This window comes from Styela clava, chromosome 1 (genome assembly GCF_964204865.1).
Source record: "Styela clava chromosome 1, kaStyClav1.hap1.2, whole genome shotgun sequence".
Classification (NCBI taxonomy): Eukaryota; Metazoa; Chordata; class Ascidiacea; order Stolidobranchia; family Styelidae; genus Styela; species Styela clava.
In genome coordinates, this window is record NC_135250.1 from 4,833,020 (window position 1) to 4,856,670 (window position 23,651).

Sequence of the window (23,651 nt, forward strand, 5' to 3'; positions counted from 1 at the left end):
TATAATAATATTTTATATAAAACGTTTTAGTCATAATCGTGAAACCAGGTCACAGTTTTGTCAGTCACCAAATATTATGGGTGATGGTCGCGAAAAAGTGCACATTCAAAACAAAACATTCGAAAATAGGCCACGCTAATGAGAATACTGTACTTTGATACAAAATTATAATTTTGTGTATGTAGACTAGTATTCGAACTGCACATCAACAGGCATCAAAAAGCTCGCAATTGTAAAATATTTTGTTCTGAATGTGTCCTTTTTCGCGACCATCATCATAATATTTGGTGATTGGTAAAGCTGTGACTTGGTTTTATCATTATGAGTATGACGTTTTATATAGAATTTTATTATTTGAAATAAATAAAATATAATAATAATGAGCCAATCATAGTTTCAAATGTTAACGGTAACAATCAATGAAAATATGTCGATTAGTTTATTAGACTCCACACACTTCGCTTGTAAGGCGTAAGCTTGCTTTGCGATTTGCTCCTGCTGCATTTCATTTGCTGCAATCATGGAGACGGGCGGCGTTCTTGAAAGTCCACCAATGCGGGTAATGGTTTGCATTGACGACAGTGTATATTCGCAAGTAGCATTTGAATATTATGTAGAAAATTTCCATCGACCAGAAAATGAGGTGATAGTCTTGCATGTTTCTGATTCAGTAACGCTTCCAACCTATCTTTACGCCGGAGGAGTTTTTTCAGGCGGTGTTGGGGTTTTGCCTGAGACCACTCGTGAAGAAGTGGAAACCATACGCCTGAGGAATAAAGCGATCGAGGACAAGTACAATAAGAAATGCTGTGATCAACAAATTAAAAACAAGGTTTTGATTGTTTCTCAAAATGAGCATAAACCTGGTCCAGCAATTGTTGATGCAGCTAAGAAACACAACGTAAATTTGATTGTGGTCGGAACCAGAGGTCTAGGAATGGTGAGGAGAACCATAATGGGATCAACTAGCAGTTATGTTATTCATCACTGCCACATACCTACTTTAGTTTGCCCGACACCGAAATAGATTCAACTGGCATCTGTTTGCAGTTTGTCACTACTGTCCAACTGTCTTGACTGTACTTCCAGACTACAACACTAAATCTACCTAATTGCTGAGAGATTGCATATGAAATATTGACATCTAATATTACTGTATAAAATCTGTAAATGTTTGGATCTCATGTAGTTTCGTACCACAATAACTTCTAGTGCAGTAGTGGGCTTATCCTAACCATGTTTGCATATGTGATTCCCAACCTCTGAACCTCCACCTGACTACGTCATCCAAAAATTATGTCACTACGACATCACTGATTCACTGTATTGTAAAAAGGCCTGGCAGAATATAAGGATTGCCATCCAAAACGTGCAGGCGATTATCCTTAGTCGAGCAAGCTATTTTTCTCATTTTGGCAATCTCAATATGAGAGAGATGCTTGCATTAGTGAGTTTGTATTATGCGGCGCAGATGATGTTTCGAACGATTGTAGCTATACTAGTATACTTTGACAAGCTCTATTGTGCGATTGTGATGTCGTAGTGATGTCATTTTTTGCCGACTCAATCGCAGGGGGGTTAGGAATGACATATGCAATAATTGTTATGCTGCGCTCACTAGAACTACTTGCGGTACGAAACTACACTAGATCCGCAGTTTGTTACTACTCTACAACACTTACTGAATCTACCTATTTGGTGAGCGATTGCATATGAAATATTAGTAATATTAGTGTATTAAATGTTTTATATCACTTCATTGAAAACCATGTTATGTTGTGAAATAAAACAAAAGATAATTTGGTTCTGCGATGATATGAACATCCCTTTATCTATTTTTGCATATTAAAATTCCTATTCCTTTCCTATTGCAGTTCCATTTTTATAGTTTCGAGATATATTTGTGTTTCTCATTTTAATCAGCTATAATTGATTATAATATAATTATTGATTATATTATAATTGATTCTTATCAAATTTTAGATAATTAATGTTAGTCTCAAAATTCAATTTGCCATGTACTTGAATTAACAAACATTTTTGATTGTATATTTCATCAAGTAGAAAGGAAAAAATTATCAATTACCTTCTGTTGTTCCTTTTGTTATATGATTGCAATTTTCATTCAGTGTTTCCTTGATTTGTTTTTGAAAATCATTATTTAGCGAAAATGGAACAAGTTGTCCCAGGAAAAAATTAAATCATGTTTCATATTGCAGTGTTGTTTTCTCCAAGACTCAAAATGTCTTCCAAGTTTTAATGACCATTTTGTAAAATAGCTTTTTACTCGGAACAAAGTGCATATTTTATCATGCTTTTATTTTATCATCAAGCTGAACTGAAAAAAAAAAATTAAATTATTTTCATGTGTGGATTTTAAATCAAGAAAAATGTATATAACGATATATAATTTCTTTTCATTAACCTGCAAGACATACATAAAGCAATTATGCAGTAATTTTGACTCAAAATTTTAGCATTACGAAAATCTCAAATTTGAACAATCTTTTATGGATGATGCAGTAGAAATAATGCTGAAAAAAATTATTTTGACAGATTACCATTTTTTTTCAATCACTCAATTAAATAAAATACTATCTATATAAGAGCTTATAGTGTTTGCTTGAAGTAATATTACACGATTTCATCATTTATTTAAATATACTTTTTGTATAAATTCAGCTGCAATAACTAAATAATAGCCTAGCTTAACCTTTGAAATTTCAAACTCAATTTCATTCCAGAATATTTTAAATTCTAAGTTGGTGCAAAGGATAGAAATGATGTTAATTTTCTAAAAAAGTCTTGTTACAGCAAATAGAAAATTAACAGATTTATTGCCTTTTGTACATTTGATTGTAGAGATTATGACTTGTTACTTTTGTGTGCAAGTTTTTTTACCGAATAGTACTAAAAACTGATAATTTCGTTTTGTGTTCTAATAGTTACTTTTTTGATATGATAATCAGTACATAGTGAATATTTTCCGGAAGTAAGAAAATTTTTTTCGTTAATTTTGTGTCAAATTTGAGGAAAAATGCGTATACATATTCGTTGCTTCTTATTTTGCAATATATCTTTTTATGGTCGCCATTGATATTAGTATATGATTATCACTAAACTGAAGTTAATATTATTGTACAGTCTATCTGGAACTAGGCTAGCTCGCGATTGAAGAATTTTGCAATAATATATGATGACAATGTCACCAACTAAATATTATTATGATTTGATGTCACAACCATGCAGAGCAATCTACATCTTTCTCAAATGTGCTAGGATTCCTTTCCAGTCAGAAGTTGTGGCTTTGCGTAAAGGTAACAAGTTTGTTATAAAATATATAAAACAAAATTTGTGATCCGTATTTTCCTGCTCTTCTAGGAGGGTTTTATATTCCTTTTTGAGTATTTGTTTTTAAACTTCCATGATTGATGGTCTATGAAGACTCAGTGTTGTGGCCAGTGCTCTTCTATAAAAATACCGTAGTTTAACTTTTAACATTTTTTTTTTAATTTTGGAGTAGCTCACATATATTTTGTTAGAAATCCTATTAACTCTAATAGTGAATATCGAAGCCATTTGTCCTACCTTTCTACCAAGTCTCAACTCTAATAAAATTTTTAAGCAGTATAAATATTTTACAGGAGAACATAGAACTCCAGATTATTTAAAGTTGAATCCAATGGGTTTGGTTCCAGTCATTGATGACAATGGTTTTGTTTTGACAGAGAGGTAAGTATTTGCGGATAATTTTTCTAGATATCTTATATAGAAATTTTGATTGATAAGACCAGGGGTGTGCAACGGGCGGCGAACCACAACCAGTATTGCCCTTATCAACACTCTGATTTTCCCCGTCCAGCATAAGTTCCTGATCCGACAGTTTATGGGTAATAAAAATACCTTTTTTTTTGCTCTCGTGCTGCTTTAAATCTTTCACCGTTTGCCCGATGCCTTTATTACTAAAAGGCTAAGAGGTAGCTGCATTCTTTTCTCATATCTTTCCCACGGCACTCTGGTTTTATTCAACGAGTGTCATGACTACAGGAATCCAATAGAAAAAGTCCAATATACTGTTTTGTCCATTATAAATTTTCTTGTTGTTATTGATATAGTTCGTCATAAATATTCTATTTTTTTTTTCAGTGTTGCAATAATGAAATATCTTGCTGATAAATACAGTGCTGATGAATCTCTGTATCCTAAAGATTTACAACTAAGGGCGAAGGTTGATGAATATTGTGCATGGCAGCATCTTAATACACGGTATTTGTCATAAAACTTTGTATAATTACTGAATAGGGAACAGAAATTGCAGTCTGAGTGCGCACAAGGAATTTACATGAAGTTTTCATCATCTACTGACAGTTTCTTTTCGAGTTTTTATTTGGTTGAAATATCCACGGCTGAGAAGTTGGGTAAATTTACGATTGATTCAGAATAGTTGCTGATAATTTTGAATACAGCTCCAAATCAAATCTCGATAATAAAAACTGCAGCACATATGCAGAGATTTTTTTTATACACCATTAAAAACGCTTGTTCAACTATTCAGTTTTTTCTCAATGGAAATTTAATTATCTCGATTAAAAGTCTTAAATTCTGACTCATGTGAGTTTGAAAACGACTCTCGAAATACCTTTATCAATGGGAAAACTTTCTTAGTTACTTTGATTATTACTTTAAACAAATCTGTAAGAATTCATAATTTGAGTATGGCTTACTAATTGATAATGTTGTGAGAAGTCCCCAAGTCAAATCAATTACCAGGCCTCACTCTTTGTCTCCTGGTACTCGTACTACATTCCGGTGTTCGCCCTCTTGGTTCACGTACTACACACCTTTTTTCTATCATACGAACCATTGATTACTCTTACAGAATGAAGTCAGCTAAAGTATTCATTGCAGAAGTCATCATGTCAACTCCTTCCTCGGATGTTGGTCACCTAGTTGATAATATGAATAAAATGTTGGACCAATTTGAAAATATATTTTTGAAGAAAAAGAAGTTTATAGCAGGTTAGAAAAGATATTTAATTGTAGCAAAAAGGCGTGAAATGGCATGTATGAAAAAATGTAATAAAAAAGATACTTTTGGAAGCGGCATATGGCAAGAATGCAGCAGAGAAATTAATTATTTAAGATAGGATTTTCATATTTTATCTTGCAAGAGAGAAAACTTGATAAGATGGTTTAAATACATGGTTCAGTACAGCCTTGTCTGGTTTAGGTAATAGTAATACTCAGTTAACTGATTGTTAATTTTACCGCACATACGGTAACTATATACCACAGCATTCACAGGTTTCAAATTTTGAAGCCAGCTCTCAAGGCAATATTAGGCGTAATAACAGTGACTCAAAAAATTTTGTCTCTTACTTTGCTAAATATGCTTTGGGTGAGCGTATGGAACGGGATTCATGCTAAATTCATCGTGATGATTATGATGGATATAATAATGTGCCAGAAGGTTAAAGTGTTCATATCAAGTGAAATTTCTGTCAAAATATGCCAATATGAACTCTCGATTTATTTCCAGGAGACCAATTGACAATCGCAGATCTACTAGCTGCCTGTGAAATCATGCAACCGACATGTAGTGGTCGTGATGTTCTCGCTGGGAGGCCGGTTATAAAAGCATGGATGGATAGAGTCCGAAATGCTACTAACCCATATTTTGATGAAGCGCATGCTATGGTTTATCGTGTCAGAGAGAAACGTATAAAGCAAAAATTGTGATTGTTGGTCATGTGTTTAATTATTCATACAATTTCAATTCAATCTCTATGCGGGGACGTTCGAAAACGATTGGTTATATAAATATATTCAAATTAGTAGATTTCTGATCATAAGAATAGGTATTTTGAAATTGATATCTCATATCACATTAAGAAAATACAGGCTTCTTGAATTTGAAAATTGTTGAGAATAGAATAAACATGAAGTCTACCTCACATCCAATCATATCTCTATAATTTTGCAATGATGAGTCATCATCCTCAATTCAGATGTTCTTGTTTTTTAGTGCGACATGGTTCTGAATTCATCTGCGACATGATTCTGATAGGAACCTATCCCCTAAATTTTTGAACCCAGTGATCCCAATTTAGAATACATTCCATATATTTTCAAATAGTAAAAATACGTAGTTCGGCCACCTCAGTGGATAGGTTCATGTCCTTGTGGTGTGGCATCCCAAAAATTTACTTATTTTTGTAGATGAATTTTGGTCTGAAATTCCTATAATGAAATTCTTCAAGGACTAGAGAATATTACAATCTCTGAATGAATTTTAAGTTAGTTGTTTGAGACTAGCAATTTTTCGTCTTCAATAATGATATGCAATTATTTTATTCAAAATTTATCATTGTTTTCATGTACCTAATCATTTTTGTAATTTGTGCACTGTGCAAGGATATTATATAATTAATTAATAGATTATATTCTGGCATGTTTTGCTGGCCTCATCCACGGGGTAATGATGATAGCTTCACGAATTATGTAGGTAATACAGGGTAGAAATATCACCCAGGTTTAATGGAGCTGTGACCATACGTTTTGTAATTATGTTGTTCTTAGTATCGTTTTCACACTATTGGATCAATTGCTTGGAAATTTTCAGAGGTTGAAGATATATTTTTTTGCTAGAAGGCTATTACTATTTTGTTTAAAATAGTAAAAATTGACTATAAATTATGGTCGGGCCCCTATAGATCCCATAAACTACTTCCAATCAACTTCAACAATAGAGTAAAAATTTAATGAGAAAAACATGCAACAGTATTTTGCTCTGCATCTAAGGGGAGTTAAATAATAAAGTAGTGAAGGAGTATGAAACAAACAGTAGATCATGATATGCACTGGTTATAGCAGTGTTTATGGACTGCTGACAAAGAGCAGCAAATTGAAGTAAAATAGCAACATAAACTTTGATTTTTCTGGTGAGGTATATATTTTAAAAAATAGAATCAGTACACATTTGTGATGATAAAGTGCATAAAAATGTTATCAGTAATCTTAACCAGTATCAGGTTATATAGAGATTTAGTACATTACATATATTGATAGCTATATACATCCAGAAATGCTAAATTAATCTTTCCATGCAGTTGCAGCTAGGCACCAGGACATATCAAGACTGGTACAGAACTGTGGTGAAGCACATAGTGACTGACAGATCCCAGAATTGTTCGTCTTATTGTCCCTAAGCCTCTGGTACCAATAACAATCAATTTGGCATTATTTTTCTTGGCTGCATTTATTATAGCAACCCCTGGTCCTTTCTTTATATCTTCGTCAATTATAACTTGGTGGTTGAGCCCTATGTCGCTACATAATTTTTCATACTTCTCTTTCAATCTTTTATTGTGCAGCTCAATTTCATCATATGCAGCCATTAAGCTTTCGGGCATGAACCCTACCCCTCCACCAGGGACAAAAGCAGGTATTTTGACTTGGTCAGAAGCATGAAATATTATAACATTACTGTCAGATTGTCTGAAATTGCTGGTGAAGTATTGGAAAGCCTCTAGTGCATTTGAGCTACCATCCACACATATAAGAACTGTATTAGCAGGGCAGTCATAAATCTGCTCCATGGAAGGTGTACCAGGAATTGCCATATTGCTGCCTTAATGTTTGTCTGATAACAGTAACAAAGTTTATTCACACTGAATTGTCTAAAGCACTAAATGTTTAGTAAAAACAACAATTTAAATAACATAGTAGCCTACACAAGATACAACCTAATTCTAGTTGTCCTTTTTGCCAAGCCAATCCACGACTACTTAGTTTGGTATAACTGTATAAGTTTATTTCGACTCCATAACCAGCAACAGACCATGAAATAATTGATAAAAACAAAATAAATAAAACTGATTATAGAATCGGAAAGCAAACGAAACCTCAAGTAAGGTTTGAAGCGTACCGGTACAGATACAGATTTTAGGTGAGAAGGTATTAATAAAAGTAGTAGTACATGTTCGCTTACCCAAAAGATAAAAACTAATTAAGGCACGCACGTACACACACTCCCGACTTCCCCCAACTTCAATATCATACGGCAAGTACCGGTACTGTAACTCTCCCTATTGGAGTCAATGCTGGTGCACTAGTATAATGTTTTATTTGATATTAAAATTGCGTTGTGAGAATGATCACAAAACAAAACAGTTTTTAAACCGGCGACCAATACCGGTACCAAATATTTACTGATACCGTAATACCGTACCATACGGCACGGTAGTCGTATACGGTATATGTAAATCCTATCCTATGGGATCTTATATATCATCCAAAAATTCGCTGTGATATATTTTTATTCAACAGAACCATGGTTTTTGATCCGCTAAGCGTGACAGCTGTCTTGATTTGCAAAATCCTGCTAAGCGGAAGTTTTTTCGATACCGCGCGGTGACGCACTGTAGGTGCAGAGGGTATGTAAGTCGTTGTTACAGAGGTAGATACGTAAGTTACTTTAGAAGTAAAGAACTGTAAATAATTTGAAACTACAGTTTTTGTCAAATCATGGTAAAGCTAGCACAGTCCGGGTACCAGTACTAGTGAGTTACGACGGTCCGCAGTTTCAGCTTCGCCCAGAATATGTTTTGGGTGAAATATTTAGTTTTGGATTTCGTGATGATATATTTGAGCATTTCTCTCTTGTTTCAGTGATATCGGGTTCGTTCTTTTTTTTTGAACTCTATACAAAGTTGTGTACAGCTTTCCAAAAAATTTCGTATTCTGTATATATATACATATCCCTGCATTTCAATATTAATATCTATACTTTGATGGTGGGAATATTAGTTACTGCCGCACAATCTACTTGCATGTGATTTTTTCGGTGTCAAATAAAAATAATCAACAACAATGAACAGTGCATGTGGTTGAACTACTGCATATGTCATTGTATATCGAGTGTTATTTCGGTGTCCCTGAACTCCGACTCACAAGTCTTTCGAGTATGTGTCGAGTCTGAGTTCAAAGTCGAGCTATTCCATTCAAATGACCAAAGTCTGATGATAAATCGTGACCTCGACTCTCTCCAACACTGATTTACTCAACCACTGAAATCAAACTTATGTGTGTGAATCATTGTATTTACACTTAAACGACACACAAGAAATAAAGACTAAACAATAGAATAGTTGTGTGGCACTTAAAAGTGAGTTTGAAATACTCGCCGAGAGCAAGTGTGACAAATAAGCCTGGTGGACGTGGTCTGTTTATTTTACATGGATCTCATGCATAACACTCCTGCAGCGTTTACGGTCGGTTTCCGGTTTTGCATGCCTCCTTCGATTCCGGGGTATTGACTGACCTTAACCACAACTCTCGTTTCGGCGGCATTCATTGAAGGGAAGTTGGAGTCCCAGGCTTGGTGAACCGCCCACTCTCTCTTGGAAATCACTTTTTGGTTCTAAAATTTTTTTTTTTTTTATAATTAAATAGTTTTTTATCAGCATCCAAAAGCAATTCCCGATATACAGGGTGTCTCAAAAGTAAGTATAATATACACTTTCAGTTTTGATTTGCTTTCCAGGTACTCATGACTGAGCGTACACTTCTTCAGAAAACATAGTATGGATAAATAGTAAAATTCAGGTATTGTTTGCATTTTTTGACAACCCACAGAATGACAAGGAGATTAACCCAAGTAATGAGGTGAAAAATTGCTGTTTGGCAAGAAGCATAAAAACAGAAAGGCATTTGGCACTTTTACGACGAAGAATTACGCAATTCATCTAAAATTCATAGAATCAGTAGATGATGCACAAAGATCAGGAAAACCAAGGAGCTGACGCTCTGAAAAAAACATTCGAAGTTGAATTAATTTAAATTTCTCTGTTAAAGAGGCGCTAAGTTTGCCTTACTATTTTAAATGCTTCTTGCCAATCAGCAATTTTGCTCCAGATTTTTTGAGTTAATATCTTTGTCATTCTGTGGGTTGTATAAAGAAGCAAACAATACCTAAAAATTTTTACGAGTTATCCATACTATGTAACCTGAAGAAATGAACGCTCCATGATGAGTACCTGAAAAGCAAATCAAAATTAATAGTGTATACTTACTTTTGAGACACCCTGTATAATGAAAATTTACGTAATGTAAGGATGAGCGTAATCTGAATCATCTCCCAAATTTAACGTGCGAGGATCTGACTTGGATAATCGTATGGTCGTATCGCTCCATCCAGTCTTTATCAAAAAACATGTGGTCTGTTTATTTCATTCATTTGTTTTTAGTTAATTATTCAATGAATCAATCTTGTTATTCTCTAATTATGCAATTATATTGGGTGGTAGCTGACTGGTGACCCTCTCGAGGTCGTATGGCTATGCGAAACCTTTTTGTTCATTACTTATCGATTTTAATCGGTAAGTATGTTGGTAGGTATTTGTCTGTTAGATGCACGCGATATCTCACGAAGGCGTGGTTGAATCTGCTCCAAATTTTGCATGTGCATTCATCATATCTCGGACCAGAAGCCTATTGATTTTGGATGATATGTCGTATAATTAGCGAGTTATTAATTAATTAGTGATGAAGAGATCTGGATTTTTACAAAGCGAGAGATTTTTGAGACGCGCTGAATGTGTGTGTGCGTGTCCGATGCGCAAGTTTTCACGCTAGTGAGTCAGAGCGAAGGTAACTTTGACGTCGTCGCGATGCGCAAGTTTCCTTCGCAACCCAGGTTAGCGCCGTTGTATTTGATTCAAAATATAGCATTGGTAAATAGGCTATTGACTGGAAACTAATCGAAACAATCCAGTTCGGGTTTGCAGAATTCTTCATAAAAGTATTTCCTCGATTAGTATTCCGACGACGACATGGGTAGTTGGCTATTGTTTCCTACATTTTTGATATTGGCTGAAAACTAATCAAAACAATCCAGTTCGGGTTTGCAGAATTTTTCGAATCGAAACCGCAGTTTCTGTTTTGGGGGATCCCCTAACTTTCGATCGATAAGTCTTCGGTCTCTGACCGATATTCTCGTTTATTTATTGTTCATATATTGTCACGCTAATAACCGAATTGCGTAAGTCATTTTTAGCAGTTTTGAGGAAAACGTAAAAAACTTCCTAATGATATTGCTATGCCATTGAGAGTCAATATTTTGCCATAGGTCAAATTTTTGATCGTAGCCGGATTTAAGTTAATTTGTATGACGCAGTCATATGACGTCATAATGGCGCACTGTGACTTAGGCAGAAATGTGTCTATGACTTGGTGACATACGCATTTTTGCAACTTGACTATATGCACCAGTCCTGAAAACCAAACAATCCAAAAACGAATGTAATTCTTAGTATCTACGATGTCTAATCCCTAAAATAGCTAATCTGTTTCAATTACATTATTTTTTATGTTTAAAAATATATATTTCATCAATATAACACGCTCAGCACACCCACCGAAATAAGACTGAGATTAAATATAGAGAATAAAACAGCAATGTACCCTTATATAGTAGCCAAGTACCAAGTAGTACCAAGTATAGTACCAATGTGAATTGGACTCAGACAGTGAACAAGTGCACGCCTTCCTATACTGTAGTATAAATTCAAATTTATAGGCGCTAAACTAGAATCTGAGATGCAAAAACTCGAAAATCCTTCGCCGAGGTTATTTTGCCTTTGTGACGTCACAATAGTTCTGCGGTACCAATGATAATTCATTATGACGAAACAATTGAACAAATTTGCATGTCATACAAAATCTCAATTTTTATGGGTTATGGGTTTATGGAAATTTTTAAAATAAAATCTGAGTTAACAGGCAGGTGCGCAGCATTACATAAATACCTATTTTATAAAAAACTCAAAACCGCCAAAAATGACTTACGCAATTCGGTTATTAGCCTGACGATGTGGTAATTCAGCTCCGGCATATTGCATGGCTAAGCGTAACTTTTGTATGACAATCATGTAGTCATGTCCGTTTGTTACAAGCTTGATTTTTGAGACCGCAATTTTCGTAGATTAGGCTTTTGATTATTTTTTCAAAATAATAAATAAAATAGGATGATGTATCTCAGAATTGCGAGAAGTGCCGTGATTGAAACTTAGAGTCACCATGGCAAATATTTTCATCCATTTTGAATATTACGTAACAGTTTTCAAGAGGAATATTTGGGAAAATTATATCTTTTCATAGGAATTTTATATATTATCAAGACTCTATACCAACTTCTATTAATGTATGTCGAGGATGTGTGAGTTTTTTGGAAATACTTGGTATTATTGTGTTGTGAGGATGGGATTTGATATCGGGCTCAGTCTTAAAGTGGTTGCTTCCTACCTTTCTTCTCAAAAGTTTAATAAACTTTCTCGGAAATCAATCAACCAATAAAAACATTTGGTATTGTTTATACTAGAAAGGGCGGTGTTTTTTCTCCAAATTTAATTGGGCCATATATTTTAATTTTATCATTTTCAGCAAACCGAAACTGACAATCGTGGTTTCGATTAGATTTATACTCGAGATAAATTATAATATCCGTTCTCTTTCTTATTTATTTATAAGCAAGATCTCAGTCTACGATTATCAATATCCGGCAAACCGTGCTTGTCAGTTTTTCAATGGTGAAAATGATAAAATCAAAACGCGGTCCAACGAGAGTCGACGAAAACGAACAGCGTCGAGGTTCTAACAATAGCGATTGTATGTTCTTTTTCACTTCCAAAGTGGTTTAACCAGTATTCTCAACTTGATTTTTGAAATAGGCTTGAAGCTTTTATTTGGCTTACAGTAACTCCCAAGAAAAGTGTATAGCTGAAATTTATAGTTTATATACTGATGTAACGTTTAAATTTCAACTGTTAGATTGCTTCACGGTGTGGAATAATTTGGTCTGTTTCACTGTATTGTGTATGATGTATAATGTATATCAACAAAATAAAATCATGATATATTTATTAAAGGTTTTGTGAGCATAAGATGTATTTGGGCGCTGAAAATGAACTACAATGGAACAAAGGTTGACACCAACTTATTAAACTACTGAGACGAGATAAATACCATTGTTTATGGTAATAATATTTCACTTTTGATTAAAACAGATTTCAAAATTCATACAAAACCTATGTACTTTTTATCGCTTTCAAATCTTGTACACTATTTATATGAAATTCTATCTCAATATCCAAAAATAAGCAATCAAAATTTTTAAAATCTGGCGTCATTTGTGCATGTCATTTATTTTATAACTTATTTTGTTTATTTCATAGCTAAGATTGCTCACGCTGCTGCATTGCCAAAAATTAACCAAAAAAATGTAAAACTTCTGCATTAACACTTATGCCCCCTGGAACAAAATGCTGCTAGGCTTTGAAAAGCACATAAATTGTTATGTTCGTATGACGGCATTGTTGCTTCAGATTTCTTACCGTAGCTGAATTTCCTTTAAAGCCCTTTTTGTAGTTCCCTTCATCGTTCATTGTTTATACGTGTTCTGGCAGCAGCGATCGTCGCATTTTAACTGTAGATAGATATTTAGCAAAGGATGTTTACTTGGTAACTTATTACGGTACCAGGTGTTATTCTATATTTCGTTGAGATATATTCTGCATATCTGTGAAATACACATATAATATCTGATTTCTCTGTATTATTTTCACAGAAATATATTTTTTGCTGAGTGGAATTGAAACCACACCTCCGATTTAACTCACTGCCCTACACGAAGCACGGGTTTATTAATTCGAGAGAAAAGCGATAGAAAAAGAAAAAAAGATGCTGTTAGCTTCCCAGGGGTCTTCAGTATTGATATGATATAGGTACTGTAACCCTCCCTATTGAAGTCAATGAGCTAGCTAGAGGCTCGGATGTAGGTATATTTACTGATATAGTCCATAGCTGTTAGCGCCAGCAAGCTATCACTTTTATTTATTTCAAAATTTTCTATGAATCCTATGAGATCTGATATTTTATCCAGAACTTCCCTGTAACTATTTTTTATTCAAGAAAACATGTTTTTTAATCCGCCAAGCATGACAACTATCTTGCGCAAAATCTTGCTGCGAGAAAGGTTTTTCGATACCGGTGACTATATATGCTCATTACGGTGACGCACCGTAAGTTACTTTTGAAAGGTGAAGTGCTATATATAATTTAATACTGCAGCTGTATGTCGAATCATTTATCATTTTAATTCACGTTGGCACAAGACGCACGAATCTTCATTTTCACAAGACCTGGTAAAGCTAGCGCACTCAGTCCTGGTACCGGTACTTGTCATAGTAAGTTACGATAGTCCACAGTTTCAGCTCCGCCCAGGATATGTTTTGTGGAAAATTGTGGGTAAAATATTTCGTCTTGGCCTTCGTGATGATATATTTAGTCATTACTCTCTTGTTTCATTAATATCAGGTTTGTTCTTTTTGTTTTGAACTCGATACGTGGTTGTGTACGGCTTTCCAAAAGTCATCGTGTTCTGTATATACGTACTCCTGCATTCCAATATTGATATCTATACTTAGTGATGGGAATATTAGTTACTGCATAAGTGCTCAGTCTACTTGCATGTCATTTTCTGGGTGTCAAATAAAAATATTCAACGGCATTAAACAGTGCATGTGACATTGCAGCTCAAGTGATTGTTATTTATTTCGGTTTTCCTAAACCCCGAGCCACAAGTCTTTCAAGTTTCGTGTCGGGTCTGAGTACGAAGTCGAGCTATTCCAATCGGTTCCATTACATTTGAACCCACGTACATTTGAACCCATGACAATTGCACCTGTATGCTATTGCACCTATGGAATTTTTTTTGTTTTTCGGATAGTTGAACCCATACTAACCCTAACCCATGGGTTTTAGCACCCGCATATAGATTGAACCCGTGGATATACGCATGGGTTCAAATGTACGTGGGTTCAAATGTACGGTCACCATTCCAATCAGATACCAAAGTATATGATAAATCGTGACCTCGCGCCTCTCCAACACTGATTTGCTCAACCATTGAAATCAAACTTATGTTTGTGAATCATTGTATTTACACTTAACAACACACAAGAAATAAAGACAATGAAATAGTTGTGTGGCACGTAAAAGTGAGTTTGAAATACTCGCCGAGAGCAAGTACGACAAGTAAGCCTGGTGGACGTGGTCTGTTTATTTTACATGGATCTCATGCATAACACTCCTGCAGCTTTTGAATTCGCTTTTCGATTTTGCATGCCTCCTTCGGTTCCGTAGAATTGACTGACCTTGACTACAATTCTCGTATAGGCGGCATTCATTGAAGGGTAGTCATAGTCCCAGGCTTGGTGAATCGACCATTTCCCATTGGCGTTCACTTTGTTAGTCTATAGAAAAAAAATCAAAATTTCATTATTTTAATCATACGGAACTACGTGATGAAGCGAAGTAAGGTAGTAGGCGTGATAGTCTTACGTAAACCCAACTGACAGCAACATTTTTGTATCAGAATCCAAAAACAATTCCCTGATATATGATTTAAATTTACATATCACACAAATATGCTTTTTGAGCACAGATACTAAGTGAAATTATTTCCCGAATTCAACGTGCGAGGATTATACTGGGACCGTATGGGTTGTGTCCCTCCATCTAATAAATTAATCTGTTTATTTGCTAATCATGCAATTGGTAACTCTTTAAAGGTCGTATGGCTACCGCAACCTTTTCATATTTATATATATATATATATATATATATACATGTGTGTGTACATTTTTTTTTCGATTTGACAACTCTGATTAACTCTCTCTCTCAACGTACCGTAAAGTCAATGGTGAGTCCTATCCATATGTAGACAGCTGCTATCGAGTCCCAACTTATCATGGGACTTTTTTTCTTCAAATCGCTTTCCATCAGTTTCATCATGTCTTTATAATGATCAGCCCGGTGAAAGTAACCTACAGTCCCACCTTTTTCCCTGAAAATTGTAAGAGATTTATCAGATAACTTTACTGAAGGATGTATTAACTAATCCTACGTGCCAGCTCTGTATGTACAACTATAATAGTGTAAGGGAAGATTGGTACACTTTTTCTGCATATTTTGAGCCCTATATTCGGTACTCCGGTAGTATGTGAACCAAGATGGCGGACACCGGAACGTAGTATGTGTACCAGGTCAGGGTTAGGCTAGAATTTCATTCCAATTTTCCTTATTTTAGTTCTATCACGAGTTCTGGATCTAGCCAACTGCCTCCCGTAGTATCTGTACCTGAAATTATGGCCTAATCTGGTACGCCAACTACGTTCCGGTGTCCGCCATTTTGGTTCACATCCTACGGGAGTAAACAATCATTTCACTTTGCGGGGCTGTGAAATGTGTCTTTCACTGTCCCACCGTGGCCAACCTTCCCCTACTGCGTGTAATATTTTGTCTGACAAACCTGCAAATATCTTCACCTTCTTCATACGACATTCCTCCAGAGTTTACATAGAATATTGAAAAATAACATCTACCTTGGTATAGCAGTCCATCACAGGGTTCTAAATGTAAAATGATTAAAGATGAAACCAATTCAGAGTAATAAATACCAGCCACATCGGCTTGGTCATTTCATATATATATCGAATCTTGCATGACAGCCCACTGACGTGGAAGTAGAGACATTCAAGTGGGTCATATACATATATATATATCATATTAATTAGGGCACTCCAGAAGTATGTGTGCTAATATGGAGGTGACTAATTTTGTTCACCTACTTTACATTAAATTGTGTAAAGGGTCTGAAACGTAGGGGGTATATATACTTGGCTCGCACAGACAATCACCGTACTCGTAATAGAACTAAAATAAGGAAATTGGAATAACATTATGGCCAACCCTAATCTGGTACACACACTACGGGAGTACGTTAATTAGTATTGTATATAGCAGAGCAATTAGCAATGCGTAACATAGTTTCCGTGAGCCTGTAACAAATTTTTGTGAATTATTAAATCATAAAATATCCGCGCGAAACTATTTTTAGATGACTAGTAAAAAAAAAAGGTAAATGTTGAAATCAGATCAAAACAGAAAAATCACATTGTTATGTAATTGAGTTTGGCTGTTTTGTTTATACTCTACAAATTATTTGAATGTGATATTTTCTCAATTTGTATTGTCCAACTTTGTAATAATATCACAAAGTTTTGTTTGTGCTCACCATTTTTACTAGCTGGGATATATCTTGGACGTGAAGTAGGACTTCTAGTTGGAGGTGCGGTACGGCTTCCTTTCCCCGATTCCAAGGCAGAAACACGTCTTTTGAGATCATAAATATCTGAAAACAAATAGCAGGTAAAATAAAATGTGTTAAATTTGGTTTTCATTTTTGCAATTTATTGCTAAAGGCTTCAGTACGTTACACCGCCATTGCTCGGTATATATGCGTGTAAAGTAATATCAAATATGAGAGATTTGCTAGTTTTTTCATCGTTCCTATTTGGTAAATACCTCATAGTCCATTTACTTTTACAAACTCCATGAGTAGATAGAACTTTGCGCGAACCCGTTCTAGGACTGCTGCGACAATCAGCGACCTGTTCTTCATTTTTATTTTAGATGTTAGACGATTGCAGCAGGTGGGCAATGCGCACCGCAGCTGACTACTAGCATTATAGTTAGCTCTCCAAACGCAAATAATATTCATGTAAAGCGTGTTGTGTCAATGCAGCCTAATGAAGTGGCTACATACATTTTCGGCAACACGGTAACCTGTTGTTAGTGAGTTCGACACAAAAAAAACTGTTTCGAAACTTTTGAATTTCATCACTGTATATATATGCATTCTATAACAAAAGGTTCCCGTACATTTGAACCCACGACAATTGCACCTGAATACTATTGCACCTATGGAATTTTTTTTTGTTTTACGGATATTTGAACCCATACTAACCCTAACCCATGGGTTTTAGCACCCGCATATAGATTGATCCCGCGGATATACACTCGGGTTCAAATGTACGTGGGTTCAAATGTACGGTCACCACAACAAAAGCATCCATTATGCGGGGCTGCCTCTCATAAAGTCACGTTTATTACTCCAGACGCAAGATCTAACCTTTTGTATTTTGGGCAATTTCGTCATTGAATTCCAGCATGGTATCAAGTGTTGTTTTGGAAGTTTCCAACAGTGCTAAAAAAAGTAGGAAAAAGAAAACAATATATTAAGATGCTCAGATTACCATATCATAAAGATAGTTGAAACATGTTTTTTACACAAAACAGGGAATTAAATATCACAAATTTAATATATTATGGTATATTACGAAGAAAATTAATCCGTACAGCAAATACATTTGGCGTTAAATTAAAAGTTACATTGAAATGTGTATGATAATGATTCGAATAAAAGTAATAAAATGTCTTACTTGTGACGGCCTTTTGCAACCTGGACACGGACGCTTCGATGGATGACAGACTTGCCTTCTTCACGCCTGCGATGTAAAAATATGTAGGTTTTAGACCAAAAATTATGTCCACGAACAATTTTGCGATTCTGAATTATGTAAAATGTTCTTAGAAGACAAGATGACAGCCAGAGTGGTAGTTTAAAATTGAATGTCGAGGCGTCTATTGACTTCGGCCTATTTTGCTTATTGACAAACCGGGCCCTGATAACAGCTTGCAGGTCAGGATTACAGATCTCAATAAGTTGCCAAAAACGACCACATGATACGTAAAATCGCCTTTCGACAAAGTTATTCGCTTATGTTATTTATAGCGTACTTTGTATGTGTAGGTACTATACGTTTTTGGTCACAGCATCGATTTCATACTTACTTCCAACTGCGCCATAATTTCCAGTACCGGATACTTTTTCGATATTTTCAACCAAGGCTGCAATAACTTTAGCTTGACTGTATATTTGAGACAATTTTTGACTTTGTTCCACCGCCGGCTCTGAATCTGAAAAATTGAAAAAAAAAGTCGAAAAATTACAGGAGAGGTTAAATTTAACGATAGCGAATTTCTGCTGTGCTTCGCTTATTTAGATGCCCTTTAGCGCCTCATGGTTTGTGGAAAATAGAACTTTTGGTGCATATCTTCGATTGGTGCATGTCTTTCAGTGAACATATACGAATAAACAAACAATTATATGTCGGACAAGGCTAGACGGATGGCTCCGTTGGCGAAATCTTTCGCGTGGAACTTACCCAAAGAGCAAAGCCAACGTACACGACAAATGTAATACTACTTTTACATATTATTTACTAAAAAATGACTCGATTTTGTCGAGGAAATATTGAAATATAAAATAAAAATATTGTGTTATAAAAGATATTTAATTGTTAAATAAAAGTATGTAAAAGCAAAAATGTGCTTGCGGATTGCTAACGGTATTTGGTAATTGGTAAATCCCATCTTTCTTATCGATTGTTATATTCCTTTTTCAAAATCGAAATCGTCTTACCTGGATGTGGATCCATTGCTCTTCTGTTTGACGGTTCGCTAGAATGGCTCAGGTCTAGTTTTTCTTCGTTTGCAGTTGCAAAACCGATCAATGTGGCACAGAACAGAAACGCGAGAGAAAATACTCTTTGCGCCATATTTTTGTTTAGTAATTTTATTTACGGTTATAGGAATACACTAATCGAAATAAAGGAAATTTTCAGAGAATAGAATGCCACACGAAAGTCAAATTCTTATGTAAAGTAATTGCGATGATTTTGCTGGACAAATTTTATGTATTCGAGCGTATTCTCGAATATTTTAAATCTTCAAAAGCGCTTTTTCGGAAAGTTTCTTTGCCCGATAGTCCGATACCAGGCTAGAGAGGAACAAATTTGAAACTTAGAATAATTGGTGCAAGTTAGCGTTTTTATCCCTTCAGAAACTGGGTTATTATTTTGCCAACGGCAATGATTAAATCTTGTTTTTAACGTTTTGAAAAATATTCCTGGTAAAACTTTTGTCGTTAAGTGTGTAATAAACAGGTTTGTAAGCCAATTGGGATAATGCAGCTCAGGCACATCGCATGTCTAAGCATAACTTCTGTATTAAAATCACGCCGTCAGGTTTGTTTGTTACATGCTTGATTTTTGAGACCGCAATTTTAAGATTAAGTCTTTGATTCGATTTTTTTAAACTAAAGAATAATACATAAAATAGGATGACGTATTTCAAAAACAGTTTTTTCAAATCAGGGGAAGTACCGTAATTGAAACTAGAGTAACCATGAGAAATCTATTTTGAAAATTAGGTAACGATGTTTATGAGGAATATTTGTCAAAATAATATCTTTCAATAGGGGTTTTACGTATTATCAAGGCTATATACCAACTTCTGTTAATCCGTGTCGATGATGCGTGAATTTTTTGAAATACTTGGGAATATTCTAGCCATGCGGCCTACCTTGTTTTTTATTGTTTCATAATGGCACTACGATTAGGTGTTTGATAGCCTGTTTTGGTTTATCCGACCTCCCCTTCCCCAGTAAAACTGAGTGATTATCTTTTTTCTCGAAATTTGTTTATGACTGATTTTTTACTGGTTGTAAAAAATAAACTTGACTCGGCGCTATTGAAATGGACCGTTACTCAAACTCCATGTCGTTTGATTTTTTAAATGTTTTTAATTCTTTAAATTCTTCGTTGCTTGATTGATTCAGCCAAAAATTTAGATCTATTTTTTTCCGGTTAGGTAATGACGAACCGCGAAGATCCTGGTCCTTTCGGTAAATAGTAGCTTCTTACTATCGTTAAATATCAGTGGATGCTTGTACCGGGCCTTGTTCGGAGAGAATAAACAGACAGCTAAAAAAAAGCATGATGAGTAATCGCTGTTCGAGTTCAACAAGTCTTCAAATGTTTTTATTACAAGGTTATTTTTACGATTAAATTCTTCAAAGTGATACGACAAATAAAGACTGCAGTATCGTCTGGCGGTATTTCCGCATTTGCTTGTCATAACTGATTATTATTGGGTATAGGTATACGATGGAAAAAAGTCTTCATTTAATTTTCCAAACACGTTTACGGAAATTACAAAACGAACAGAATTTTTTTGGATTAAATGATCTTTTATTAAATCCCCCTCTTCCCCCTCCCCTACAAGCAAAAAAAAACAATATTATTTATAGTGTCTTGGTAGTTTAAACTACCTTCCTTCTCAACAGTTAATAACCAATAAAAAACATCGTGTATTGTTGTTGCGAGAAAAGGCGTTGCTTTTGTCCTCAAATTTCATTGGGCCACGTTTCAATTTTATCATTTCAAGCAAACAAAAACTGACAATCCATTGTTTGCATTAAATTAATTAAATTATAATTTCCTTTCTTTTATTTATTTATAAGTATGATTCTAGTCTACGATTCTCTCTATCCAACAATACCTTGTTCAACTATAAATGCGTTTATACTATTTACATTCCAATGTGTTTTTTGCTGAATTCATTGCCACGTGACCGATTTAATCAGAAATTTTACCCAAAAATTTGATAATATAATTTGGGTACTCCCGTAGTATGCGCCAAAATTTTTCTCTTCGAAAATCGTTCACACCATTCAGTAGCAATCTAAATTTTGATTCGAATTCAAGAAAAAAATACTTGATTTCTGTTTATTATTAATGTAAGTTATTTTCAATTTTTCAATTACGATCTTAATTGTCAAATAATTCTTTTCGCTTGTTGCATTTGCGAAGAAAGCTTATTATGTAATGGTAAACATATACATCAATGTGATGGTAACGAAATACATCACAAATAGAGTAAATCACATAAGCTTATGGCTGAAATTTCCGCCTTGATTGTAACAAATAAATTATTCAGGTTGCTTTGTAGCTGATGATCATCACGTAATGCTTAAAAATATTTTTGTTGAATTTTACATTCCGTCGCCGCAGGCTTATTATTTCATGAATGAAAATATTGTTTCTGCAAACCGCAAAAAATCGAGAATGTTCTCTCGGTACTCCCGAAGTATGTGAACCAAGATGGCGGACACCGTAACGTAGTATTTTTACCAGGATAGGACTAGGCCATGATTTTAGGCACAAATACTACGGGGGTCTTGGCTAGTCCCCGACCTCGTAATAGAACTAAAATAAGGAAAAATGGAATAAAATTATAGCCTTACCCTAACCCGGTAGACAATCTACGTTCCAGTGTCCGCCATCTTGGTTCACATACTTCGGGAGTACCGTTCTCTCTGTTTGGGGAGTAACCATTACTGTAGTTGTAAAATTTAATTTTTTATTGTCACCTTTATTTTTTCGTGCAGAAAAAAATAACATACGAAATTGAAAAATAGCGAAATGTTTACGCACCCCGTTAAGTAAACAATGTGATATTTTTTTTGACTATTTGTATAAAATCAACAATCCTTATATCTATCCTCAGGTCATATACTTTTCTATTCAACTTTAAGCAATACTATCTAAAGAGGCAAAGGTTCTCAAACGTTGGGGCGAACCCAACAAGGGGGGGCGTAGACAATTTTTTGAGGGGCGAGAAGCGAAATATAAATAAAAATATTTGTTAGATTTGATCTTGCCCACCTTATTTTGGATATTCACATTTCTTTCTTTTCAACGTTAATGTTCTATCCAATTATTTTCAACTTGATTTTTGAATGAAACATATTTTCCCCTTACTATCTGTTATCTGTAGCTTATTGTTAGCTAGGTATTTTTGAGTTAGGGCGCGAGACTTGACAAATTTTAAAAAAGGGGTGCAGCTTAAAAAATTTGAGAACCACTTCTGAAGAGACAATGTGGGCTTAGTTGTTTCATGTACTATGTTTATCTGAATTGCTGTTTTTCCCAAACAGATAGTGCCAGAGTTTCCTGCTACATGATAGAGTAATGATTTGAACTGGTTGAAAAACAACTGCTGATATTCAACTGAGTTCACAAGGAATAGAAAAGTAACGTTACGTTGTCCTGTAAAACTAGGCTTGCACACTTCGAATAGAATAGGATCAACATACTTATCCCGGAGGAGAGGTAAGCCGATAAGCCGTCTTAATCATATAGGGAGCCACGGCCCCACGTCTGATTAACAGTTCATGTCGGGCATGGAATTAGTTGTTTTGCATGGACTTGGCAGTAGAAGAAGCCGTAACCGACCGGTAGTTACGTCAAAAACCCTACGACGACGAAGGGTCCAACATTTCTCTTGGACATAATTATACCTCACGGGATTCGAACCTACTCAGAGTAATCAGAGGTGCTGTGGCAAGCGTATTCCTAACGCTTAGCCCCACGCCGAGCCAGGATTTTAAGCCAAGCAAGTTTGCAACTACAGCACGTTTTTTCGAATACTCGAAGAGAGATCATAGTTGTCACGCTATCATGTTTTTCGTGGAATTTTTTACAATGGTCGGCTCCTGTTTCTCAAACACATACGTATTGTCAAAAGTATGGCCGAGCGCAACGTCCTAAATATATTTTCAAGTCTGCCAATCTTATTCTTTTGACTACGCAAGACCAACAAATATAGTAGGCTGTTTAGTATGCGTCATCCATGGTAATCTAATAAAATTTTGTTTTTAAAAACATACAATAAATACATTCAAATTTTCTGTTTGTTTTCTCTATGAAAATAGTAAATACCATAAAATGATATGGCGTTAACACCGATGCCATAGATAGTGGAACAAGATGTGAAAATTTGAAATTAGTTATCGAACATAACCACATTGGTGCTAAATTGATGAAATGATAAATGCGTAGAATTAC

General features: G+C 35.0%; 4 protein-coding genes across 4 annotated transcripts; 2 read left to right on the plus strand and 2 right to left on the minus strand.

The window, feature by feature from the left end:
- The first annotated feature begins 520 nt into the window (after positions 1-520).
- LOC120341466 (universal stress protein YxiE-like) lies at positions 521-1,027 on the plus strand. The gene has a single exon (XM_039409977.1). It carries the CDS (start codon positions 521-523, stop codon positions 1,025-1,027), a length of 507 nt encoding a protein of 168 aa, XP_039265911.1.
- Positions 1,028-3,143: 2,116 nt separating this feature from the next.
- LOC120343237 (glutathione S-transferase theta-1-like) lies at positions 3,144-6,441 on the plus strand. The gene is made up of 5 exons (XM_039412376.2): positions 3,144-3,317; positions 3,645-3,732; positions 4,147-4,266; positions 4,880-5,019; positions 5,540-6,441. The coding sequence occupies exons 1-5, from the start codon at positions 3,194-3,196 to the stop codon at positions 5,737-5,739; spliced, it is 672 nt and encodes a 223-aa protein (XP_039268310.1). The 5' UTR covers positions 3,144-3,193; the 3' UTR covers positions 5,740-6,441.
- Positions 6,442-7,115: 674 nt separating this feature from the next.
- Positions 7,116-7,622, minus strand: LOC120343248 (universal stress protein YxiE-like). The gene has a single exon (XM_039412387.2). The coding sequence runs from the start codon at positions 7,620-7,622 to the stop codon at positions 7,116-7,118; it is 507 nt and encodes a 168-aa protein (XP_039268321.2).
- A 7,370-nt stretch (positions 7,623-14,992) lies between these two features.
- Positions 14,993-19,726, minus strand: LOC120348036 (uncharacterized). Its single transcript, XM_039418148.2, has 8 exons — positions 19,385-19,726; positions 18,754-18,879; positions 18,342-18,407; positions 18,032-18,106; positions 17,135-17,251; positions 16,370-16,469; positions 15,748-15,904; positions 14,993-15,311 (listed from the first exon to the last, which is right to left on the minus strand). The coding sequence occupies exons 1-8, from the start codon at positions 19,518-19,520 to the stop codon at positions 15,123-15,125; spliced, it is 966 nt and encodes a 321-aa protein (XP_039274082.2). The 5' UTR covers positions 19,521-19,726; the 3' UTR covers positions 14,993-15,122.
- Between the last annotated feature and the right edge of the window lie 3,925 nt (positions 19,727-23,651).

What these genes read in the sequence shown, in the direction of transcription:
- LOC120341466 (XM_039409977.1), top strand. Translation starts at nt 521, where the DNA reads ATGGAGACGGGCGGCGTTCTTGAAAGTCCACCAATGCGGGTAATGGTT.
- LOC120343237 (XM_039412376.2), top strand. Translation starts at nt 3,194, where the DNA reads ATGATGACAATGTCACCAACTAAATATTATTATGATTTGATGTCACAA. An exon ending in AGTTGTGGCTTTGCGTAAAG is followed by an intron (nt 3,318 to 3,644) that starts GTAACAAGTTTG and finishes AATATTTTACAG; the next exon opens with GAGAACATAGAACTCCAGAT. An exon ending in GGTTTTGTTTTGACAGAGAG is followed by an intron (nt 3,733 to 4,146) that starts GTAAGTATTTGC and finishes TTTTTTTTTCAG; the next exon opens with TGTTGCAATAATGAAATATC.
- LOC120343248 (XM_039412387.2), bottom strand. Translation starts at nt 7,622, where the DNA reads ATGGCAATTCCTGGTACACCTTCCATGGAGCAGATTTATGACTGCCCT.
- LOC120348036 (XM_039418148.2), bottom strand. Translation starts at nt 19,520, where the DNA reads ATGGCGCAAAGAGTATTTTCTCTCGCGTTTCTGTTCTGTGCCACATTG. An exon ending in AAATTATGGCGCAGTTGGAA is followed by an intron (nt 18,408 to 18,753) that starts GTAAGTATGAAA and finishes TTTACATCGCAG; the next exon opens with GCGTGAAGAAGGCAAGTCTG. An exon ending in GACTCACCATTGACTTTACG is followed by an intron (nt 15,312 to 15,747) that starts GTACGTTGAGAG and finishes TTTTTTCTATAG; the next exon opens with ACTAACAAAGTGAACGCCAA.